The sequence below is a fragment of the Dermacentor silvarum genome, chromosome 6, assembly GCF_013339745.2.
Source record: "Dermacentor silvarum isolate Dsil-2018 chromosome 6, BIME_Dsil_1.4, whole genome shotgun sequence".
Taxonomy (NCBI): Eukaryota; Metazoa; Arthropoda; class Arachnida; order Ixodida; family Ixodidae; genus Dermacentor; species Dermacentor silvarum.
In genome coordinates, this window is record NC_051159.1 from 74,592,386 (window position 1) to 74,613,192 (window position 20,807).

Genomic DNA, 20,807 nt, shown 5'->3' on the forward strand with positions numbered 1-20,807 from the left:
ATGATTGTAGACTTTTCGTTTCAACGACAGTGGTAAGCTCCCAGTCAGGATTTGGCAATGCCTGCCGTATGCACGCCAATTCAATTTTATTCTTCTGTAATCATGATCAGGGTCCCCTGTGAATAATTGAAATAGATAAACTTACTCCTTTACAGACTCTAGAGACTGACTGGCGATCCTGAATTCTTGTTCCCTTTCCAGGCAATTGAACGTTATGTTTGTCTTCTGCATATTAATCTTCAACCCCACTGTTCAACCCCAATCTTCAACCTTAACCCTTTCTCGGTTAAGGTCCTCAATCATTTGCTGAAATGGCTACTGGCAAAGCAGATTGGTTAGAGGTAATTCTAGCCACAATCTTAAAATGGCTGTAGTGCATGTTCGCAACGGCACGCCCCAACACAGCACTACCCAGTTCGAAGAAGAAAACTGGCTGAAGGTGGCACGACAGGCAGCGAAAGACGTCAGGGAGACAGCGCGCTGCCAAGCTAGAAGAAAAGCGCCTGATGGAGGTACAACGCAGCGTGGCGCCATCCCTCGAGCTAACGCAAAACCCGCGCCTTGGAACTCACGGACCCCTGGCATTGAAGAGAGCACACGCAACCTTATCTCAGCGCCAAAAGATGACAATAAAGTGTATGGTGCCCTGTATGTGCGTTTTGAACGTCACTTTTGGAAATGGCAAGTAAAACTTCGGCTTACTAAAAATTACAGCTTGAGTGATATTGTGAACAAACATTAGGAAGAACTCGGAAGCAATATTTTTGTAACTTGTTTGGGCCGTAACTAGCGTATGTAATCCGGTACTGTACAAAGGGTTGGGTTTTACTGGTTAGACTTTTGACTGGTTACCCGGATGTTCCCGTTTGAGTGCCCGGATAATGGCTCTGGCTTTTGGCTCAAAGTCACTTGAAGGTCAGCGACAACGAGAGCTAAAAGCATTTCATGCTTTAAAAACAAGAGATTGTAACGGGATCATAACAGGCGCCGGTAACATCATGATAAATCAGATGGGCATAATGCTATATTATGATAGGGTAAGACGTAAGTAGCTTACATACGCTAGGTGGCTATTTTATCCCAATGCGATTTGAAGGAGGTACAATTATCAATCGTCATCAGGTCGGCTAAGAGTTTCTAGCCGTTGGTAGTTTCGCGTACGGGGGTAACGCCCTACACAGGAATATTAAACACCTTTGACAAATGCTCCGAAGGGGGCTTTTCATTTTCGATACAACACTCAGTCTTGTCAAAAACATCCCACACTAGGAACGCGTAATCTTACTCACAGGCTCCTGAGCAGCGGAGGTAGCCAGCGAAACGCCCAGCAAGCCCAACAGGCATCCGATGGTTACGCCGCCTAGCAAGGCGAGAGGCAATCCGGTCCAGCTTATGCACTGAGCATCAGCCTTTTTTGCCTCCTCAATCCTGGACTCCTGAAATAAGATTAACAGTGTGTGTTATATAGTAATGGTCCAGCGTTCTCGTATATTTTTTTAATTCGGCGTACTTTTCACAGTTTTCATTTTAAACAAATATTTTAGGTTTTTATCGGCGAACATACCGTGTGACCCGGCTAACGTTAGCCAAGCTGCTCAACAAAAAAAAAATGGAGGACGCTTAAGCTTTCCCTTTAAGAGTAGAACGCGATAGCGTTATCGGGACCCGTACGCATCGCATCGTTCGCTTCCGGCAAGTAGGCTTCATTCACTGCAACCCCGAACGTGGGAAAGCCACCTTACAAAGACCAAGCTTACACCGATCCCCTTAAAGTCGGCTTCACTTTTAAATAGAAATGCATTTCGGGGAAGACGTTTTTCCAGGGGCAATATATATATATATATATATATATATATATATATATATATATATATATATAATGCTACGCGAGAGACATTCATCCTGGGGCAGACGACGAAGAAGACGATTCTCTCTGGTGCTGGTGGTTGTCCACCATCTTGGCTACTGTGTCTCTCTTATACTGTAAATACAGTGTAAATAGTCCCGCCTTGTGCCGTTTTACGTAACATCTTTTTGGTGGAGGTGCTGGGTAGTTCCCTGTTTCGATCACGGAGCTTCGCAACGGCCGCCTCATCACGCTTGCGACCATGTCAGTCGGTGCGGGCACATCGTCTTCACCCCCTGCCCCTCCCGTCGCTCCGACCTACATCGTTCTGCCTCCTGCTCGTGATCCTGGCGTATTTTCCGGCCAGGATGGGGCTGACGTCGACAAATGGCTCAACCTTTACGAACGGATCAGCGCCGGCTACAGGTGGGACCCGACCCTTATGCTCGCCAACGTGCTTTTTTACCTCGATGGCCCACCGCGGGTGTGGTTCGAGACGCACGAGGCGGAAATTACCAGCTGGGACTCTTTCAAAGAGAAGATCCGTGACCTTTTCGGTGACAGTACTGGTCGGCAGCTTGCTGCGCGGAATGAACTTGCAACTCGTGCACAAACATCCTCCGAGTCATACGTCTCGTACATTCAGGACGTTATTGCTCTTTGCCGCCAGGTTGACGAGCACATGTCCGAGTCCGAGAGGGTTTCTCATGTGCTCAAAGGTATCGCCGACGATGCTTTTAACCTGCTCGTCTATACCAACGTTGATACCGTCGACACAATCATCAAAGAGTGCCGGCGGTTTGAACACGCGAAGAGCCGCCGTATTACCCAGAAATTCACCCGGCTGCCCAATACGGCTGCAACTTCATCGTGTGATGCCGTTCGCCAGCCGCCCACCTGTGACCACGTTACTCGCATTGTTCGTCGCGAGATTGAAGCCGCCTGTCCTGCACTTATTCAACCCCCTGTGTTTACAACCCACGCCAGTGACCCATCGCAGCCATCGGTGTCCCTCATCCAAGCTGTCGTCAGGCAGGAGTTTGCTAATCTTGGCCTTCCATCAGCGTGCCCACTGACCCGTCCTGACGCTCGGCCTTATTCCTCTGGACCCACTCGACGCTCCTACACGTCTCCCGGCTCCTTCCGCAATCCTGCGGAATGGAGAACGCCCGACGATCAGCCCATCTGCTTCTCCTGCCATCAGGCCGGGCACATTGCTCGTTATTGCCGTCGCCGTTGGACCTACGTATCTCGTCAGACCTCCATGTACCCTACTCCTTTCAGACGTCCAGCCGCTGGTTCCCCTACTTACTACTCGTCGTCCTCCCACGAGCCTCTTCCATCTGACGCCACCGCTCCTGTTCGCCGCTTCTCCCGCTCCCCGTCGCCGCAACGCCGCCAATCCCGCTCTCCGCAGCCTCGCCGCTTTTCCTCGCCGTCCTTCTCTGGACGATCGCCGCAGGAAAACTAGATAGTGCAGCTTATGGAGGTGAAGCTGCAATGCCATTGTCCACTGCAAATCCTCTACTGACGCCCCCACTCACCATAGCCTTCTTGAAGTCAAAGTCAGACATTCATCCTGGGGCAGACGACGAAGAAGACGGTTCTCTCTGGTGCTGGTGGCTGTCCACCATCTTGGCTACTGTGTCTCTCTTATACTGTAAATACAGTGTAAATAGTCCCGCCTTGTGCCGTTTTACGTAACAATATATATATATATATATATATATATATATATATATATATATATAAGTCGTATATTAAAATGTTAAGGCCCTAGGACTTTTTTTTCATTATTTTAATAATTATTTGCTATTGCCCCGACGCGCGCACGTGTCCAAATCTTATTTGGTAGGCCAAGTCCCAATATGAGCTGCCGAGAATGCCAGCGCCATCTGGATTAGATTTTCTCAAGTAGGCTACCCGAGTGAGCCGCTATTTTTATGTTAGAAATGCTGGCAAAAGGAGGTTTGTGTTTGAGTTTCCTCGTAACAGAATTCAGAATTATGTTTTCTCGTGCATTGAAATAACAGTCCGATGCCACCATGCTTGTATAGTTGTGCTTAAGTGGTACTTTACCATTCTTCTGATGGATTTCCCTGTGATAAATTCAATTTTTGTTCACTAACATGTTGCACCACGACGAAGGGGCTGCGTGGTCGGGGTGGTTCGGAATGATTTTCTCCTGCACTAACACCTTGCGCCACGCTGAGGGCCTGCGTGGTCGGTGGGGTTACGGATGATTTTTTTTTTTTTTCGCCACGGAAGCTGAAATCCACGCCGACACCGACGCCGGATTCTCTGCGACACGGGGCCCTTAACACCATCGCGATAAAGCAAGAAATTTAAGCTGTCTGTAAAACAAACGAAAGAATACATGTGGGTAGACTTGAGTTTATGGGATTATGAGTCCCTGCGATGCAGTTGGCGCTAAATAGAGCAAATATAGAAGGCCATTACTTTGTCTAGACACAACTGGCGTAGAACTTTCGCTATCGTTTCATGATAAGCACGAAAGGGGTTGTTGATCGCAACTTAGCGTGGAAATGCTGGCGAGGCTAGTCTTTACAGCCCTTGGGAAGATTGCGTATGAGGTTGTGCATGAAATAAGGTCCAATTTTATATTCAGTTAACCCACATCTTGAGTACCAGCTAGAACCTCAGCTTCCTGGATGCATCGACACCCTCTTACATCGTCTCCGCATCGGAACTCTTTACACCAAGCACTTCTTATTTCAAATTAAGCGTGTGACCTCTGCAACATGTTGTTACGGTAATGACGACGAGGATGACTGTACCAAGCACACCACACATAGAGAGCGCCTCGAACAAGAACTGCGCTCAATTGACTCATATCGATATTTCTGACTTGCCAAGGTGTTAGGCCCATGGCCTTCAAAAGTACACCGCATAGCTACGACAGCACTTGAACTATTCCTTGAAGACGCCGGCACCTGTGCCGGCGTCTTCAACTGACTCTACTGCGTCGTGACTACTACTACTACTGACTTTACTGCGTCGTGAGTAAGTGCGTCTCATTTGCGCATTTAAAACATGTGTGCACAATACAACCACGACCTTCGCTGCAAGTCAGAATTTCTCGAGACTTTCACTCGTAGTGTGTTAGCGTTCTTTTTTTTTGACATTTATTACTGTATTTTTATCCTATATTATTACTCAAACAAAAAAGTGGTAGCCGTCGCCATCAAACGGCGACGACTGATCTGATTATTTTTCTCCTAATAAAAAATATTCGACGTGGCTTAACACCAATGGCCAACGTAGCTGACGGAAGCCTCAGCAAAGTTGTGCAAAGCTAGGCGAAGAAGAGCGTGGTTTATCAAAGCAGGATCAAAGCTTAGCAAGGTTTAATGGAGTTAAGCATTGCTTGGCTATCGTTTTGCCTGGCTATTAGTATTTTTAAGGTATCTCTTAGCTATTGCTTGGCTATCACTATTGCTTGGCTAATGCTTGGCTATTGCTTGGCTAAGTTCATGCCTAATTATTTGTGCCCTGTAAGCCGCATATACGTGCTAACGCAAAGAGATACCATTAAAGCAATGTCAGGACTTCAAACTGTTTTTTTTTTATTGATTGCCTTCACCGAGTACCACCGTTCCACCAGTTGCAATTTCATAGTTCTCTATTATCGTCCTCTACTTCGCCGACGCTTGTTCTCCGCTTCTCTTGCTCGAACACCTGCATCCACTCTCCGGCGACGATTCGTTTTACCTTCTCTTGCCCGTTGCTCGGGATCGGCTCTCCGTTTCCTAGCACGCTCACGAGCCGCTCCTCCACGGCGTTCCAATCAAGCGGCTTCTTGTTCGGGAGTTCTAGCCATCGGCTTTGTCATTGCGCTACGTCCAGAAACTCCAGGGCGAGAAAGAGGCCCGCCAATGGAGAACACGCCTGTTACTAGGGAGCGCTGACGTCATTACTAACGTCATAATGCGTGCGCTCGGCGCGGCTGTGTATTGCTCCGCTCCCACTCAACTCCGCCCGGCCACCTGTGATACTGGTCCTCCTCTCCACTCACCTCCCTCCTTTCCCCCTCGCCACACTCTCTTCCCTCTCGAGAGCTTTCGCTCTCGCTATACACTTGCCCCTCTCCCGACTTGGCTGTGCTGCGAGCATCGCTGCGCACGGACCAAGCTCGAGTTTAACAGCTCCGCTGTAAAACGTCCAGTGCAAGGTACAAAATTAGATGCAGACCGACATGTATTTTACCAACAAATACAAGGCAAAGCTTCAGAGACTAATATCGTAGACCGACTCTTGTGCTTCGCCCAGAAGCAGGAGTCGAATAACAAAACTTTTACGCGCAAGTGTACATGGCCCCTCTATGAAATTGGCGAGATTAGGTCGGAGGCCGCCGAGCGGGGAGAGGGAAGCGGGCGACGAAGGAGGAGGCCACTTGGAGGTCGAGAGTAGGAGCGTGTGCCGCGGAAGGTACGGAGGAGCGTGCGGCGGAGGGGGGAGGAGGAAGGCGGCGGAGGGTCGCGCAGGAGGAGGCTAGGCGGAAGCGCTGAGTTCGCCTCCTCGGGGAGTTGCTACGGGCTCTGTGTGCGCTATGGGTGTACCGGGTTCATCTGGCGGTCGATAGGCTGAGCGCCGAGCAGCGATGCAAACAGCAATGCAAACAGTGGCACGCCGAGCGCAAGTCGAGCGACCCCGAAGTCATCGACAAGCGCTGACCGCGAACTGAACGAGAGCAGCAAAAGGCGCGGGCTAAGCATGCCCAGGAGACTCCCGAAGAACGTGCTAGGCGGCTTGCGTAATACAGGGTGTCAGGCAAGACGGCCTAGCTTAGATACTCCGGAACAGCACTTCAGATTGGTTCAGCAGCCATGTCCAAAGCACGACGTGCTAAAGCCACCGTTTTTTTTTTTCGCCGCTGCAGGCTTTCTTAGCATGGTTTGGCTACAACTAGTGACAGAGAGAGACAAATAGGCCAGCGTGCAGGCGTGGTACAGTCAACTGTGGTTCACTATCAGGCCGCATTCAGTGTGCCAGGGCCTTCTGCGCACCCATATAAGCAGCACGGATACCCGGCGATTAATCAGAGTGGTTCGGCAGCCGCGTCAACAGAATGCTGGGCTAAAACCACCGCTTTTTTAACCGATGCAGTAGGGCCAACGGCCAATTTTTTAACTCTTTCTACTTAGTATATTGTGGCTGCTGAACTGCTCTCTGTTGTCGTATTACACCCTTGTTTGATGCGCGCTTTTCGCTGATATACCGTTGATATTTTGCTTTGCATCATGGAAAGTGGTAAGAGTGACGCTCTCGTAAAATTCACTAAGTCTATTGGAGACAAACCACGTGGATCTATAAAGGCGGTTGTTAAGAATACGTTTGAAATGACCGCAAGTTTTGGGGAAATTTTGTCAGAAATGACAAAAAGCTGTAAAAACAGAAATGAAAAATATCGACTGATCCGACAACAGCATAAAAGCATAGTCAAAAAAGTTGCAGCTTCAATGGGCTTAATAGTAACTTTGAAGAGTTCAAGCAAGAAATTGTAAACGTTCGGAAAGAACTTTCTCGGGTGCAGAGACAAAGCCTGATTTGTCAAACATAAAATAAGCGGCTGCACAAAGAACATAAAGAAACACGACGGCAACTGACTGAATTTAAACAACACAGTCGCAGAAACAATCTTGAATTGAAAGGCATCCCCTGCACTGAAAATGAGGTTCTTGAAGAAACAATGCGAAATATTCCAACATTCTTTAACTTTGATCTTGTTGATGGAGACATTGATGTCGTTCATCGTGTGCGCACAAAGCGTGATGGACCAGCCAATGTCATTGTCAGGTTTAATTCACGCTGAAAGCGCGACATGATCCTACAAGCCGCAAGAAAAAAAAAAGAAGGCTAACAACTGCAATGCTTGGCTCGGAAAAAGCTCAACAGCTGTACGTGAACATCTATGCCCTGAATATAAAGCACTGCTCGCCAAGGCCATCCAAATGAAGCAAGAGCAAAAGTGGAAGTTCGCCTGGGTATCCGATGGCGAAGTATTCATTGCGAAAGACAGGCAATTCTAGGGTCAGCAGCCTTACAAGTTAAGAAGATTTAGCCCAAATAGTGTATTTCCATATATTTGGACTGCCTGACAGATGCAATCTTTAAAACAAAATGGCTTATGATGACCTTTGTTTGAACAAAAATTACACCATCTTCCCGTAGGGGAACCCTGAGTAGTAAGCGAAGCAGCTATGGGGTCGACTCAAGTTCCCATTAGTTTTCAGATCGGCCTGTAGCCGCTGCCGTTTCGTGGCAGCGGCTCGAGTCCTCTTCTCCGCGGCGCTGTCCACAGCGCTGACACTGGCGTTGACGCTGGCGCTGTCCGTGGCACTCATCGCGGCGTTGCGGGAGGAGAATGAGAGGACGAAGTGAATGATGATGAGTGGGCGAAGCACCTGGGGATCATTCGGGCAAAAAGCCGGAAGCGTTCTCCAGAAGCCGGAAGCTGGCTTCCGGATCCGGAAGCGGAACCGGAAGTGGAACCGGAAGTGGAACCGGAAGCGGAGCCGGAAGTGGACGCCGCACGGCGGAGGGAGAGAGGGAGGGAGCGACATATCCCCGAGCATAAGATACTTCGCATCTAAAATAGGAGGACGCTTAAGCTTCGCTTTTAAGAGTGGAACGCGATAGCACTAAAAGAACCCCCACTGCTCCTCACGTTTCCCGACAACTGCAGCTTAAGCAACCGTAATGGTTATCGGGAAACACTGGCGGCGAACGCTATGTACGACGGCGAGCTTTCTGGTAGAAACGCGGCCTATTGCGTGGGGCGATCCCGGAGATATTGCACAGCCACGCAAAAAAAAATTCCATAATTTTCAGGTTCCCGTTTTTGTTTCGTACTTTTAATATTTCAGTCTGAGGAGATTTAACATAAAAGGTATGCGTTGTGGGTGTTTTGTCATTATTACAAAACACCCACATATACAATCGTCATTATTTCAGAATCGTCGTCTCATTATCGTCTTGCCGTTGTCATCATAGAGCATTTGTCGTTCCATCGGAGTCATCCCTTCTTCGACATTCTTTCGCCGTTACTGCGGGGTCGTCATGACGTAATGCTTATGGGTGACCTTTGCAAGCGAGTGCCGATTCAGTGTGGTCCAATACCTATGGCAGTGCATGCTGTATGTAGCCGAAGAAACGGAAGTCACAAAACGGCCAATACAGATTTTTAATTACCGTGATTTCAGTAATACAGTGCATCGTTATTTTTCTTGTATATATGCTAATCGCATTACCGTCAACAGTCATCTTGAGATGGGGTTTGTCGTAATATTTATTGCGATAGCAATTATATGGACACTTCAACCGGATTTCTGCCGTTGGCGTCGCCGTCACCGTGAGGTTTCGTATAAAGTACAAGGGTGATAAAATCGTTGCCGCGCGCCGTATGCGCGAGTGAAAGCGCGCGGAAGACGCGCGCTATCACGGAGAACGAACGCACGGCGGAAAGCAAACGCGACCGTCGCGCGAAAGACCGTGGGGGTATGGGAGGTAGGGAGGTGGGGCGACGCTGTGCTGCGGCGCCAAATGCGAATCTTGCAACCGGGTGCAAGGGGAACTGGCCACTAAATCTCCTACGTGGAAAGCAAGAAAGCGGGAAGGCAGCGCGGGAGGGAGGTGGGGGGAGGGCAGCTTCTACTCTGCCAACAACTAGCTTGTACTTTGCCCGGCTGTGGCGGTTGCCCGCACCGTCTCTTATCTCTACACGGCTCTGGCCTTTGTATGCTCTGTGCATTCGCCGCTCAGTTTCCGTTGAAGCGATAGACCGCACGAACCTTTGCCCGCTGCGGCGGCTGCGCTTGCTGCCAGCGTTTTGACAGTCGTTGTCCGCGGTCATTCAGTGAGATCTATTCATGGTTGCTTGTGCGCGCTGACACCACGCTTGTTAATTCAGTTAGTAAGCGAATGTGTCCAAGTTTATGCAGCCGATAAAATTACGATCCCTACTCCGAATATCTCTCTACTAATTTGCTATCGCAATTGATGCTTCGCCTTTCGGGCGAAACTGCGACATTTTTTTCTTCGTCAACGCGGTCTACAAATGTGAGCAACAGAATTTCGGTTGTCTCAATCCTCCTCAACCCACCCCTACAAAATCGCTCCTAATTGTATCGCGAGCAAGTAGTAGACGTTGCACACAAGCTCAGCCTCCAATTCTAGCTTTTTCAAGATTGCCAGAGTTTATTTGGTTCGCGTTGCCAGCTAAATAAATCACAACTAGAACGACGCGCCTTCCAACACGTCCCCCTAAAAAGCCTGCCTACATTACTGGTGTTTCCAGACACTGTTGGCGAGGAGGTGGTTCCACGATGGAGACGGACACCCGCCCGCTGGCGTCTCGACGCGTCCGCGAGAACGGTCGGCCACATTTGAGTAACTCAGTTACTCGTGCATGTGGCGATAGACGAAACGGATCTTTTTCGGTTAAAACAGATGTCGGCAACATAATTGCGCGAGATATTTATTGTTTCGTTTTTTTTTATATTTCGATGTAAACCAAGTACGCTGAACCCTAGTTATAGTGCAGGTTGCCTCGATGCGAGTGCCGCCATAACGATTGGCGTCAGGCTTTCACCGAATCTGTGCCACTTCATCGCCATAATATTTATAGCAGTTTGGAGACAAATTACTATCGAGGTCATTAATGAATCGGGCACTTGCTAAGTTATGTTGTGGTCTTCCAAAGTTTGCAGAGACAGGAGCAAGCGATCACTTAGCGATGTTGCTAGGTACCACGGACACGGCTCTTTGTCGTGCACACTGAAGTCAGTCACTACAACCTGCTCTAGTCGTCACAGTAGTGAAAACAAACATCTATATGATGCTTGGGAAGCTTTAACGCCCTAATATGAAGCAACTCTGATTCTGTAATGGCATAAGCCATAACAATTGTATTCAAGTGAGGGCACACCCAGTTTATCACCTGTCCGCAGCATTTCACTGTACTTAACAACCATATTCTTTCCCATTTTGCCTCGGATAAGACGTAGTCATGATAATTAGCTTCTATTTATGAGTGACCCACGTTCCGAATTGTGAAAGTGCCTTCGCAGGCCGCTAGTAAACGAAAATAAGGCGCATGGCAAGACTATGACGCTCTCGGATTTAGATGCCGCAAGCTAGCTCTAATAGGCTTCAGCCATTTCCAAATCAATGTGTGCCGCTTGTGCACTCGTGCAACTCTTCCACAGCGAACACGAAATTCGTAATCCTGCGGGAAAATATTATACGTTACCTCATCAGCTGTAGTGGTCGACATCTTGAAGCAGATGATGATGATGAGTGCCTCATACTATAGCTCGTACCCACAGTCGGGGATTGGCCAATAATTGTGTGCGGGAACATTTACTTAATGTTTTGAAGTATTACATATTCGATTTTAAAAATAGAAAAAAAAGAAAACATTCAACAACTTATTCGTTTAGTTGATTTTATGAAACCACAAACGGCATCAAATATGACTCTGTGGCTAAAGCCCCGAACTGGCGCACCGAAAGTTAGTATTATTTCTGATGTTAAAATTAACCTTATTTTAACAAGCGGAATTTCTAGAAGTCTTTTTCTTACTAATTTACACCAGCGATTCTGTTTCTTGGCAGTATTGAAACAGGGGCGATATCGTCAGACCAGTTTTTTGTAAATATCGGTTTAATGGGGGGACATGGCAGCGTAACTTGGTGATCATTACTTGATGGACAACACTGAATTTTCCACAGAAATTCTGTCCGTGTTATTGATTCAATGACATCTCTACGAATTGAATATTTTCGTCATCTAATCGCTGTTATTTGCGCCACTACTGGAAGAACCGATATTATCAGCCCACTCAGGGATGCTCCCGCTAAGGAATCTGCCATTTAATTTAAATGTAATCCACAGTGACCTGCTCTCCATAATAGTTTCAGATAATTCAACTTTAGAGGGACTAACGTTAGAAACGTATTTAGAGCTGGCAAATTGGAAGAAGCTGTAAGCCAAGTACAGACAGAAAGGGAATCTGTTATAACAACCACACTGGTTGCGTTCAAAGGGAACTTCTGCAGCGCTAAAATCATTGCCAAACGCTCGGCTTCAAAAGGGGGAGTGAAATATGGCAGTATCGGAGAGAATGACTAGCCAAGTGAAAGCAAGAAAATGCCTACGCATGCCATGCCTTATCGTTGTTCACTGAAGTGCCTGTGGCAACGGAAACTGAGCGGCGAAAGCACAGCGCATACAACGGTTGGAGCCGTGTTGCAGATCGCTTTCAAGATACGGTACGCGCGACCGCCCGTACCGGCGCAAAGTACAAGTAGGCAATTCTAGCCACCGTAGCAGAGTAGAAGCCGCCCCCCTCCCTCCCGCGCTGCGTTCCCGCTTTCCTCCTTTCGCGTGGGAGATTGAGTCGCCAGTTCCCCTTGCGCCCGGTTGCAAGATACGCATTTGGTGCCGCAGCACAACGTCGCCCCCCCCCCCTTCCTCCCTTCCATACCCCCACGGCCTTTCGCGCGCCGTGCGTTCGCTCTCCGTGAAAGCATGCATCCTCCGCGCGCACTCGCACATACGGTGCCCTTGGACTTAATACGGAACCTCACGGCGACGGCAGAAATCCGCTTGGAGTGTCCATATAATTGCTACCGCAATAAAAGACATGTGAAACGTCCTGCTTCTTCACTAACCTCCGTAGTGGGTATGAGCCCGTGTTTTGACACAAGAACGAAGAACTCGGTGAGTCTGCGGGTCTGCCCCGGAATTCTTAGCTGCTTTAACTTCTCGATGCTTCACCTGTCAGCCAGCCTGCCTGCTCCTCGCTTTCCGTTTTTTGTGATGCCATCTCTCTCCCCTTCGTTCTCAGGCATCTTGTTTTCTCGAAGTTAGCTCCAAATTGATTATCGTTCGGGGCCACTCACTCTGCTTTCAGCTACAGGGCAGTACGCACTCTCCTGAGAGTGGTCGCCCCAGTAGTTTTACTGATAACGCACGGCACGAGTTTTGCGGAAAGATGTTGGTACGGCTTCCACCTACAGCAAGTTGCTTTCCGTCCATTTTAATTTCCCTTTTCATTATTATATATACATTTTAATTAAACGTAACAATTATTTTCCCTGCTTTATTTGACCTCGTTGCCTGTTACTTCGTATGGTTGTGGCTAACAAAGGAACGATCAGCTCAGGCTCCCTCATTCTTGTCGCTCATTGTAACGACACATGTAGTGGGACGGCAATGATTGCTGTCATTGGTAAACGAACGGTATATTTTCTTGTTTCTTTTTCTTTCATTTTGTTGCGTAATCATGTAGATTCTTGCGCATCGCTGTAGCTGTGCGTAGCGAAATGGCCTTTCACTTTCTCACCTTGCGGTCTTCGTGAGAGCGGCGGCTGTTCTCAAGAAATTGCAAGTCGTTGGTCAGTTTGTGGGTCGTTGCGTGCACTGCTCAAGCGCTCTTTGTTATCTTCGATGTGCTTTTCACTCCTTCCTGTCAATGTGTTCCATTAAACGGCAGAGTACTCCGCAAGAAGTCTATGAGACACCTTAAAAGGGTGGCCTTCAGGACGACTACACGGCCCTGAAACAGTGCCACTCGGGCGTTACACCTTGATGGTGTTCGCGCGGCTCATATAGCAACTTTATTTGCAGCCGTGTTCCCGTCGGTCTGTGCAGGAAAGGGTCACCTGACTCCAGGGGCGCGGTCAAGCGAGGTGAGACCGGGAGAGTGAGTTAGCGCCCTGCGCTAAGCACTTCAAGGTCCCGTCGCTCTTGAAAGGTAAGCGTGGTAAACACTGGCTATATAGTCTAGAAGCTCGGTATAAATTCAGTACACAAAATGAGGGAGATTATGAGCAACTTTATAAACGTAGAGCCTTTGTCAAACGTATACAGGCTACTCTTGGTCTTCGCAATTTATGTCGTTCTGCTGTGTGTTGCGGCTCCCGTTACGCTCCAGACCTATGGTAGGGGAGTTCTAGTTTGCATTCCTCAAAGCGTTGGAACTTTGGGCATATCAGAGGAGCTCTCTTAAACAGCCTGCACTCAGCATGGCGGTCTCAGGCAACACAGCCCGTACACTTTTGACAAAGAGTGTACATATCACAAGCAGCAAAAGTCATCCAGTTAACTTAACATGTTTGCTGGTTTACAACTACCCCCGTCACGCGAAGCCACGAGGTGTTTTGAACGGATAGAATCTAAGGCCGAGTGTGTTCTATACATGCCTTCGCCGCAAAAGCCTCATGTAAAAGCCTCAAGCAGGCCACATGTAAATAGTTGTCGGCAAGGAAGAAAAATGTGTGCGAACTTCACTCTGTTTGATAGATTTCAAACATAAATATGTTTCGTTTCCGGAATGAACTTAGTTGAAAATTGGTGCTTGGGGTGTACGTGTTGATATGCCTTGATGTCGTCGTCTTTCTCGCGTCAGTGCATCTGTTATGGAAGCACTACTATAAGCGAAAGAACAGTTCGCGTAACATGCATGCAATTCCCACGAACCTTCCTGCTTGTAGTTATGACCAGTCAACTTTCTTTGGAGAGTGGACATGAACTCTGAAACTTCATTGTTGACGTAGTAAAAAAGGAAAGGAATGGCTTAATAAACAAAAATAAATAAAAGGCAACCGCTCTCGCACTTTTGGTTGACTGCCCAAGGTTATGTCGATTTTAGATGAAGCATTTCTTGGCGAACATTTGACACTTTGACAGTATCTATTTTTTATCTATCTATCTATATATATATATATATATATATATATATATATATATATATATATATATAGCCGCCTACGTCTTGGTGCTGTCATGGTCGTGTCGTTAACTTGGTATGTACCAAAATTGGCATAGCATGACAAGAGTGTATACGACGATCATAAATGATAGGTCATGACATGCGTGTCATGTAGGTCATGAAACAGCCACCTAGGTATTTGTGCTCTCATGGTCGTTTCGTTAACTTGGTAGGCTCCCCGCACACTGATTCGCATAACATCAATTCCCACAGGGCGTGGGATCTGCCGGCTTTTTTTTTTTTTTTTTTTTTTTTTTTTTTTTTTTTTTTTTTTTTTTACTGCTCAGAGGGTATAATATTACGAGATCGTAGATGTCTTGCCCGGTGTGCTGGGAGTGGCGCTTGGAAAAGAGATATGTCGTGAAAGATGAACACCTTCTTATTTTCAGGAGACCCCATGGACTTCTCCATTGACTTCTTCTCCATGGCCTATTCCGTGTACATGTACTGCCTCCGTAAGTGACTGGAAACAGAAGGCGCAAGGCTTCTAAACTCCCTTAATTTTTAAACGCATACAAGGTGAAGAAACAGGACGCAGGCGGGACAACAGCTTAAGAAGACAGGATGCAGCATTCACTCTAAATTGATGACTTATTGCGGTGACCGAATATACACAATGCTAAATATCTACACATGATCACCTTGATGAGGATTTTAAATTTTAAGTACACTCGCTTTGTTTCTTTCTTTCTTTTTTTTCTTTCTTTTTGTTGTTTGTATTTTTGTCTGTTTGGCTGCCTGCTTTTTTTTTTCTTTTTTTTTTCTACGTGCCCGTGCTGTCTTCCGGTTTCACGTCCAGCACTGCAGACCTAGAGATAAATTTTAATTCTTCTCAGCGGGGCATTCTTAATGTGCTTGTATGTCTTAGCACGCGAGTGTTATTCTGCTATAATCCACTGCAAAGCGGCCTGTCTCCCCGGTAATCGAACCTGTGTTCAGCCGCAGAACGCTGTAGGGCTCCTGAGCCACTGTGGAGGTTACTGAAGGAATTATGTATTGTTTCGAAGCTAACGTAAATGTTAAAAAAATAACATTTCTTCATTTTCATGGACAGAAGTGGTGATCAAAAGAGTATACTTGAATCGAGAAAGCGAAGCATACATTCAAGTGAGAAAAACTATGGGCCAAAGATTACCTCTGTTCAACAAACTCTGTTCAACAAAGAGACAGACGTCCATGTTCGTGCATCCTCATTATCATTCACTGCGTAAGATACATGCAGTGAGGCAAAAACACATTAGAAATGCATTCAATTTAATCCCAACACATAACGCTCAACCCTCCCGTCAGTTATCAGTGCCGCATACCACCATGTTTTGAATGAAATGAATGAAAGGATGATTGCATCATGTTTTCATTCATTTAGTCGGAAGAAGATGATTATTACTGGAGAAAATATATGACACATTTTTTTTTCTTTCTTTGAATTGAGTACCGCCTCACTGAAGGTACGCCATTGTGACGTTACAAATTTCGAAGTATTTTCTCATATTCAGGTCACGCTGACGGCTGAAACGCTATCAAAACTTGCGAAATTTAGCCCTTAGCTCCTTTTGAATGCAAGGTTGTCTTTCTTTACCGCAAAGCGATCAAGTATACTACGTTTTATACATAGCGTGCAACGCTGTCAAAGCTAGCAAGATGTCTCGCAGTCTCTGCGTTCGCTCCAGTAAATAGTGCATTTTCTTCCAGCAATTGATGTTTATTTAGGCTCAGTAATAAATGAAAAAAAAATATCGTTTAATTTTAAAAATGTATTACCTAGGTTATACGGCTCTTTATAGAGTGTTTTCGTTCATTTTGCTTTCCGGTGTTTTTCATGTATGGGTGTATGAACATGTATTGATGCCAGAGAACTTGACCGCGAAACGCGCGGAGTGATGCATTTTGATTACCGAACTACTTGCGTAACTTCCACAGCATTGCAGGCTAGGTATGCAACGCAGTATAGACGCGAGTGAGCGTTGTAAAATTCATGACGTCACGGAAAAGTGCTCAGGGACCTTCAGGCCAGCGTCACAGCGTCTATTTCATTTTTGAGCCTTTTCCGGCTTATCATGTTGTTATACGACTGGTCATTTGGCTGGTAATGAAGCATGACGTTTACTAATGAAGCTTAACGTAGTGTTTCTGTTCATTGTATTCCGTCCCTGTGTTATGTGCGTGTAGCGCTTCGAGTTGTCTCATGGGCCGTCTGTGTCCTTGCCAGTTGTGTCTTCGCCACAGCAAACTATATACGGCGACCTACCAACGAACCCATACGGCAACCCTCGGCGCTTGAATTGATGAACAATGTAGCTAGTTGGCGCGACAAGACATTTGGGTATCATTATGATACACTGGGGGGAGGCGAATACAGGATGTAGGCTTTTCCACATTATTAAGTCTCCCTACACAAGATGGCTGACCTCGCACTCGCAGCATCATTGGGCAGAGGGTATAGGCTTGCAAACAGCAAGGACATATAGTTAGCATGATACAGTTTCTCATAATATTGCCTCGAGGGGAAATATGGAGCGCCCCTCTATGCACGTTTCCTTTAACGTGCGTTGTGCCGACTTGGGAATGACGTGATATGGGTGTCCCAGGCTTTGTGTCTCGAACGCGGCTTAACATGAAATATGATCATGGCTGCACAAATGAGGTATTCTTGAAGTAAAATATTCGTAGAATCTTTTCAGTCACCGGTGTAACATCTTTCATTAAAGCTTTACTCACCTTTAGTGCATAAGCAAGCGCTTACAAAAAGAACGAGACTACAAACTGTCGCAAATCGAGCGCAAATGGGGTCTGCCAACTCTACCGGCCCGCTCTCACTTTTTACGTTTCAGATAACTATACAGCCAATCACAAGTCCTAATGATTGAATCAATATTATTCTTGTGTAATGCCAAAAAAGAAACAGCTTGTTGCGTCTTTGTTTAATAGAGAATGAACCATTGTGACAGACGGAATGGTCCTAGCCAGGCGTGCCTTCAAGGTGACCGGCCTGCAAAAACGATGCCGATCCGAGGCCCCTTACCTCCCGGCATTTCCATGCATGCAACAACGGCACGGCGCCACTTTTCCCTCTGGGTAACATAGTGAGATACTCTGTAGTAAATATGATATAGTGACAAGGATAGCGGCATGGGCTCAAGGCTCATGCTTTGTTTCTGCTTCTATGGCAACATCCACCATTTTGCTTGGGGTCGAACAAAGCTTGAAGGTGTTCAAGCTCTAGACTTGAAGATGTCCGGGGAGACGCACTTGTAGAGTTTCGCACATCCCCTATCGATTGTTTCTTTTTACAGCAAAGCTGTTAAGGGCTATTTCTCCCAGGATCGTGTCCGCTTGTAGAAAAAAACTATCATCATCAGCATTTCGGCTCCATGTGCATAGCGGTTTAGCTCAATGTTCGTGGCAGTTTCCCGCCAGTTGCGCGTTACCACAGGTGCCAAAACCGATGACTAACGACATCAATAACATCACATGCTCGTCAGTTACGTCACAATTAACGACAATAAAATCACGTGTGGCGCATACCCGCATTGTATATACGGGTATGAGCCAGGGACAAGAAGGAAAGAAAGAAAGAAGGAAATAAATAAGGAATGAGAAATAAAGTCGCAGTTTCGCCCGAAGGTGGTGCATGAATTGCGATAGCAAATTAGTAGAGAGCTATACGGAGTAAGGATAGTAGATTTATTGGTTGTATAAACTTGGACACATTCGCTTACTAACTGAATTACCAGACATGGTGTCAGCGCGCGCAAGCAAACATGAATAGATCACACTCGATGACCGCACACAACCGCTGTCAAAACGCTGGCGTGAGCAAGCGCGCCTGCAGCAGCGAGCGAAGGTTCGTGCGATCTATCGCTTCAACGAAAACTGAGCGGCGAAAGCACAGCGCATACAAAGGTTGGAGCCGTGTTGCAGATCGGTTTCACGATACGGTGCGCGCGACCGCCCACATCCGCGCAAAGTAGAAGAACGCAGTCACTCTCAGTGCAGAAGCCGCACCCCCTCCCTCACGCGCTGCCTTCCCGCTTTCCTCCTTTCGCGTGGGAGATTGAGTCGCCAGTTCCCCTTGCGCCCGGTCGCAAGATACGCATTTGGTGCCGCAGCACAACATCGACCCCCCTCCTTCCCTCCCATCTCCCCGCGGCCTTTCGCGCAACGAAGGACGTCGCGTTTGCTCTCCGCCGTACGGTCGCTTCCCGTGAAAGCGCATGTCCCTCGTGTGCTTTCAAGCGCACATTCTTCTTTCCTTTTGTTTCTATTTTCTTTCTTTCTTTTTCTTGTCTCGTTAACTTGCGACCTTGCAATGCTTCCAGTCGGAGCTTGCGTGGCCATCTCAGCTCCTGTGGGCCTACTGCACGCTGTGGGCTTCGGTAAGACCGGGATCAGGAGCAACTCTCTGGCGGCGTGGTGGCAGGCCCGCTGGCGCGGGACCCCCAACAAAGATGACTTCTTCGCGAAGTTGCAGAGCTGGGGCGCTACGGGGTTTCCAGGCTACTACAACATTTACTTCGGCTTCCTCGGGTTCGCGCTGGTCGGGCTCATCGCCGACAACTACGACGCCTCGGCCGAAATGCTGCCGCCTGAATTCTTGTAATCGTGATGAGTCGGACTGAAATAGCGTTGCACGCTAACATAGAAGGCGGCAGCCGCAAAATTAAATAAAGAAAAGAGAGAATTATCTTACTTGGGGAAATGTTGATTTTTCACGTAATTACGCGCATTCGAAACGATAAACACGACGCTGAGCGCTGTATGCCGGTTCTCTTGGTTAAGTTTATTCGTGGCTAGGCACTTAAATGCAGAAACGAGCTTTTCCATCTTTTTTTTTTTGGCAGCAAGAAAGAGGGAATAAAATTTTGGAGCTAGCGCCACGAGTCAAAAGCAGAGTCTGCACTCGGAGAAGGATGGGATGCCTCGACTCCGATGGTCTGCTCGTCAACTATACGCAATTACCATGCCTAGAGCAGGCTTGTGCGTAAGGAATTACATGTAATGAATTACTTGTATTCTATTACATTTCTTGGTAATTTTGTAATTTCATTACATTTTTTACTCGTAATGCTGACTGTAATTCAATTACTTTTTTTCAGTAGCCAATTACATGTAACTAATTAATATATTGACGAGGCAAGCTGAAACAGGTGACGCTGCTTTGGGAATCTGAATTTGGCGGGGACTACCGTAGAACCCCCGACATTGTGCCGTGCAGCAGCCTCGTGGGTGCGCGTGTTCAGAAGGGCAAACCCAAGAGCTCAATATTTGTTTCCTCTTGTTAACGCTCCACCAGACCTTGGCCGAAGACTTGAACTGGTGCTGGTATGTCTCGATAGCGATGGCCACTTAGGACGTTAGTGCCAATAAATAACCCACGGACAGTTTTTACAGCTTTTTATTGGCCCGACCGGCAGCGTCTTCAAGTCCCGGTAATAATGAAGCGCTGCGCTTCAACGTGTCCTCATACCCCCTCGTTATTCTAAGCTGAACCCTTTCCGTAAGGCAAAGAAAAAAATCCTTTGTCAACCACAACCACTGCATTGCCCGTGCATAGACAATACAAGCCCCTCTGAAGCGGCTAGTATAGGGTGTCCCAGCTATCATGCACTAAGTTGAAAAAAAAAAGAAGGAAAAAAAAAACGGAAGTCTTTTTGCGAATGAAACCAATTGCATGTCGTTAGCAGCGACCTGAAGAAACGTCTCGGATTAACGCGAGAGCGTTGTGGGCTTCGTGTCACACACAATCCGACGGTGGTGTCGGTGTCGGCGTAAGCGACGGCGTCCGTGGCGGAGAAAGTCATCACGAACCACCCCGATCACGCAGGCCCTCCGCATTGCGCCGACGCTTTAGTGAACTGATTGGATTTATCAAAGTAAAATACGTCAGAAAAGCGTAAAGTACGACTTACCCACAACCTACAGGCATGATAGCGTTGGATTGTAATTTGAATATACGAGAAAACGTAGTGCTGTTACGCGGAAACTTACTAGATTGCTAGAGTTGCTAGAATTTAACTTTGTATTTCACATGCAATAAAATTCATTCAGATCGATTCCGTGGTTGTCTCAGAAAAGCATTTCTGTGTTATACGTGTGTTTGTACAGGGAAATCGCAGCTGGGGTCCAGCTAAAGCTTCCTTATAAACTAAATTTTGCCCACTAACG

The 20,807-nt window shown here is 47.1% G+C and overlaps 1 protein-coding gene across 3 annotated transcripts in view; it reads left to right on the forward strand.

Moving 5' to 3' along the window:
• The window catches only part of LOC119455063 (uncharacterized), a 67,816-nt gene extending 48,415 nt beyond the window's left edge, over window positions 1-19,401 (forward strand). For 2 of the 3 annotated variants that reach the window (XM_049668892.1, XM_049668893.1), the window contains exons 2-3: window positions 15,032-15,097; window positions 18,962-19,401. In XM_049668892.1, coding sequence (XP_049524849.1) covers window positions 15,040-15,097; window positions 18,962-19,242 — 339 coding nt within the window. In that variant the 5' untranslated portion in view covers window positions 15,032-15,039 and the 3' untranslated portion in view covers window positions 19,243-19,401. Of the gene's footprint in view, window positions 1-13,522; window positions 13,626-15,031; window positions 15,098-18,961 lie in introns of all 3 variants that reach the window. The other variant, XM_037716567.2, reaches the window with a different exon arrangement.
• Window positions 19,402-20,807: the final 1,406 nt, after the last annotated feature.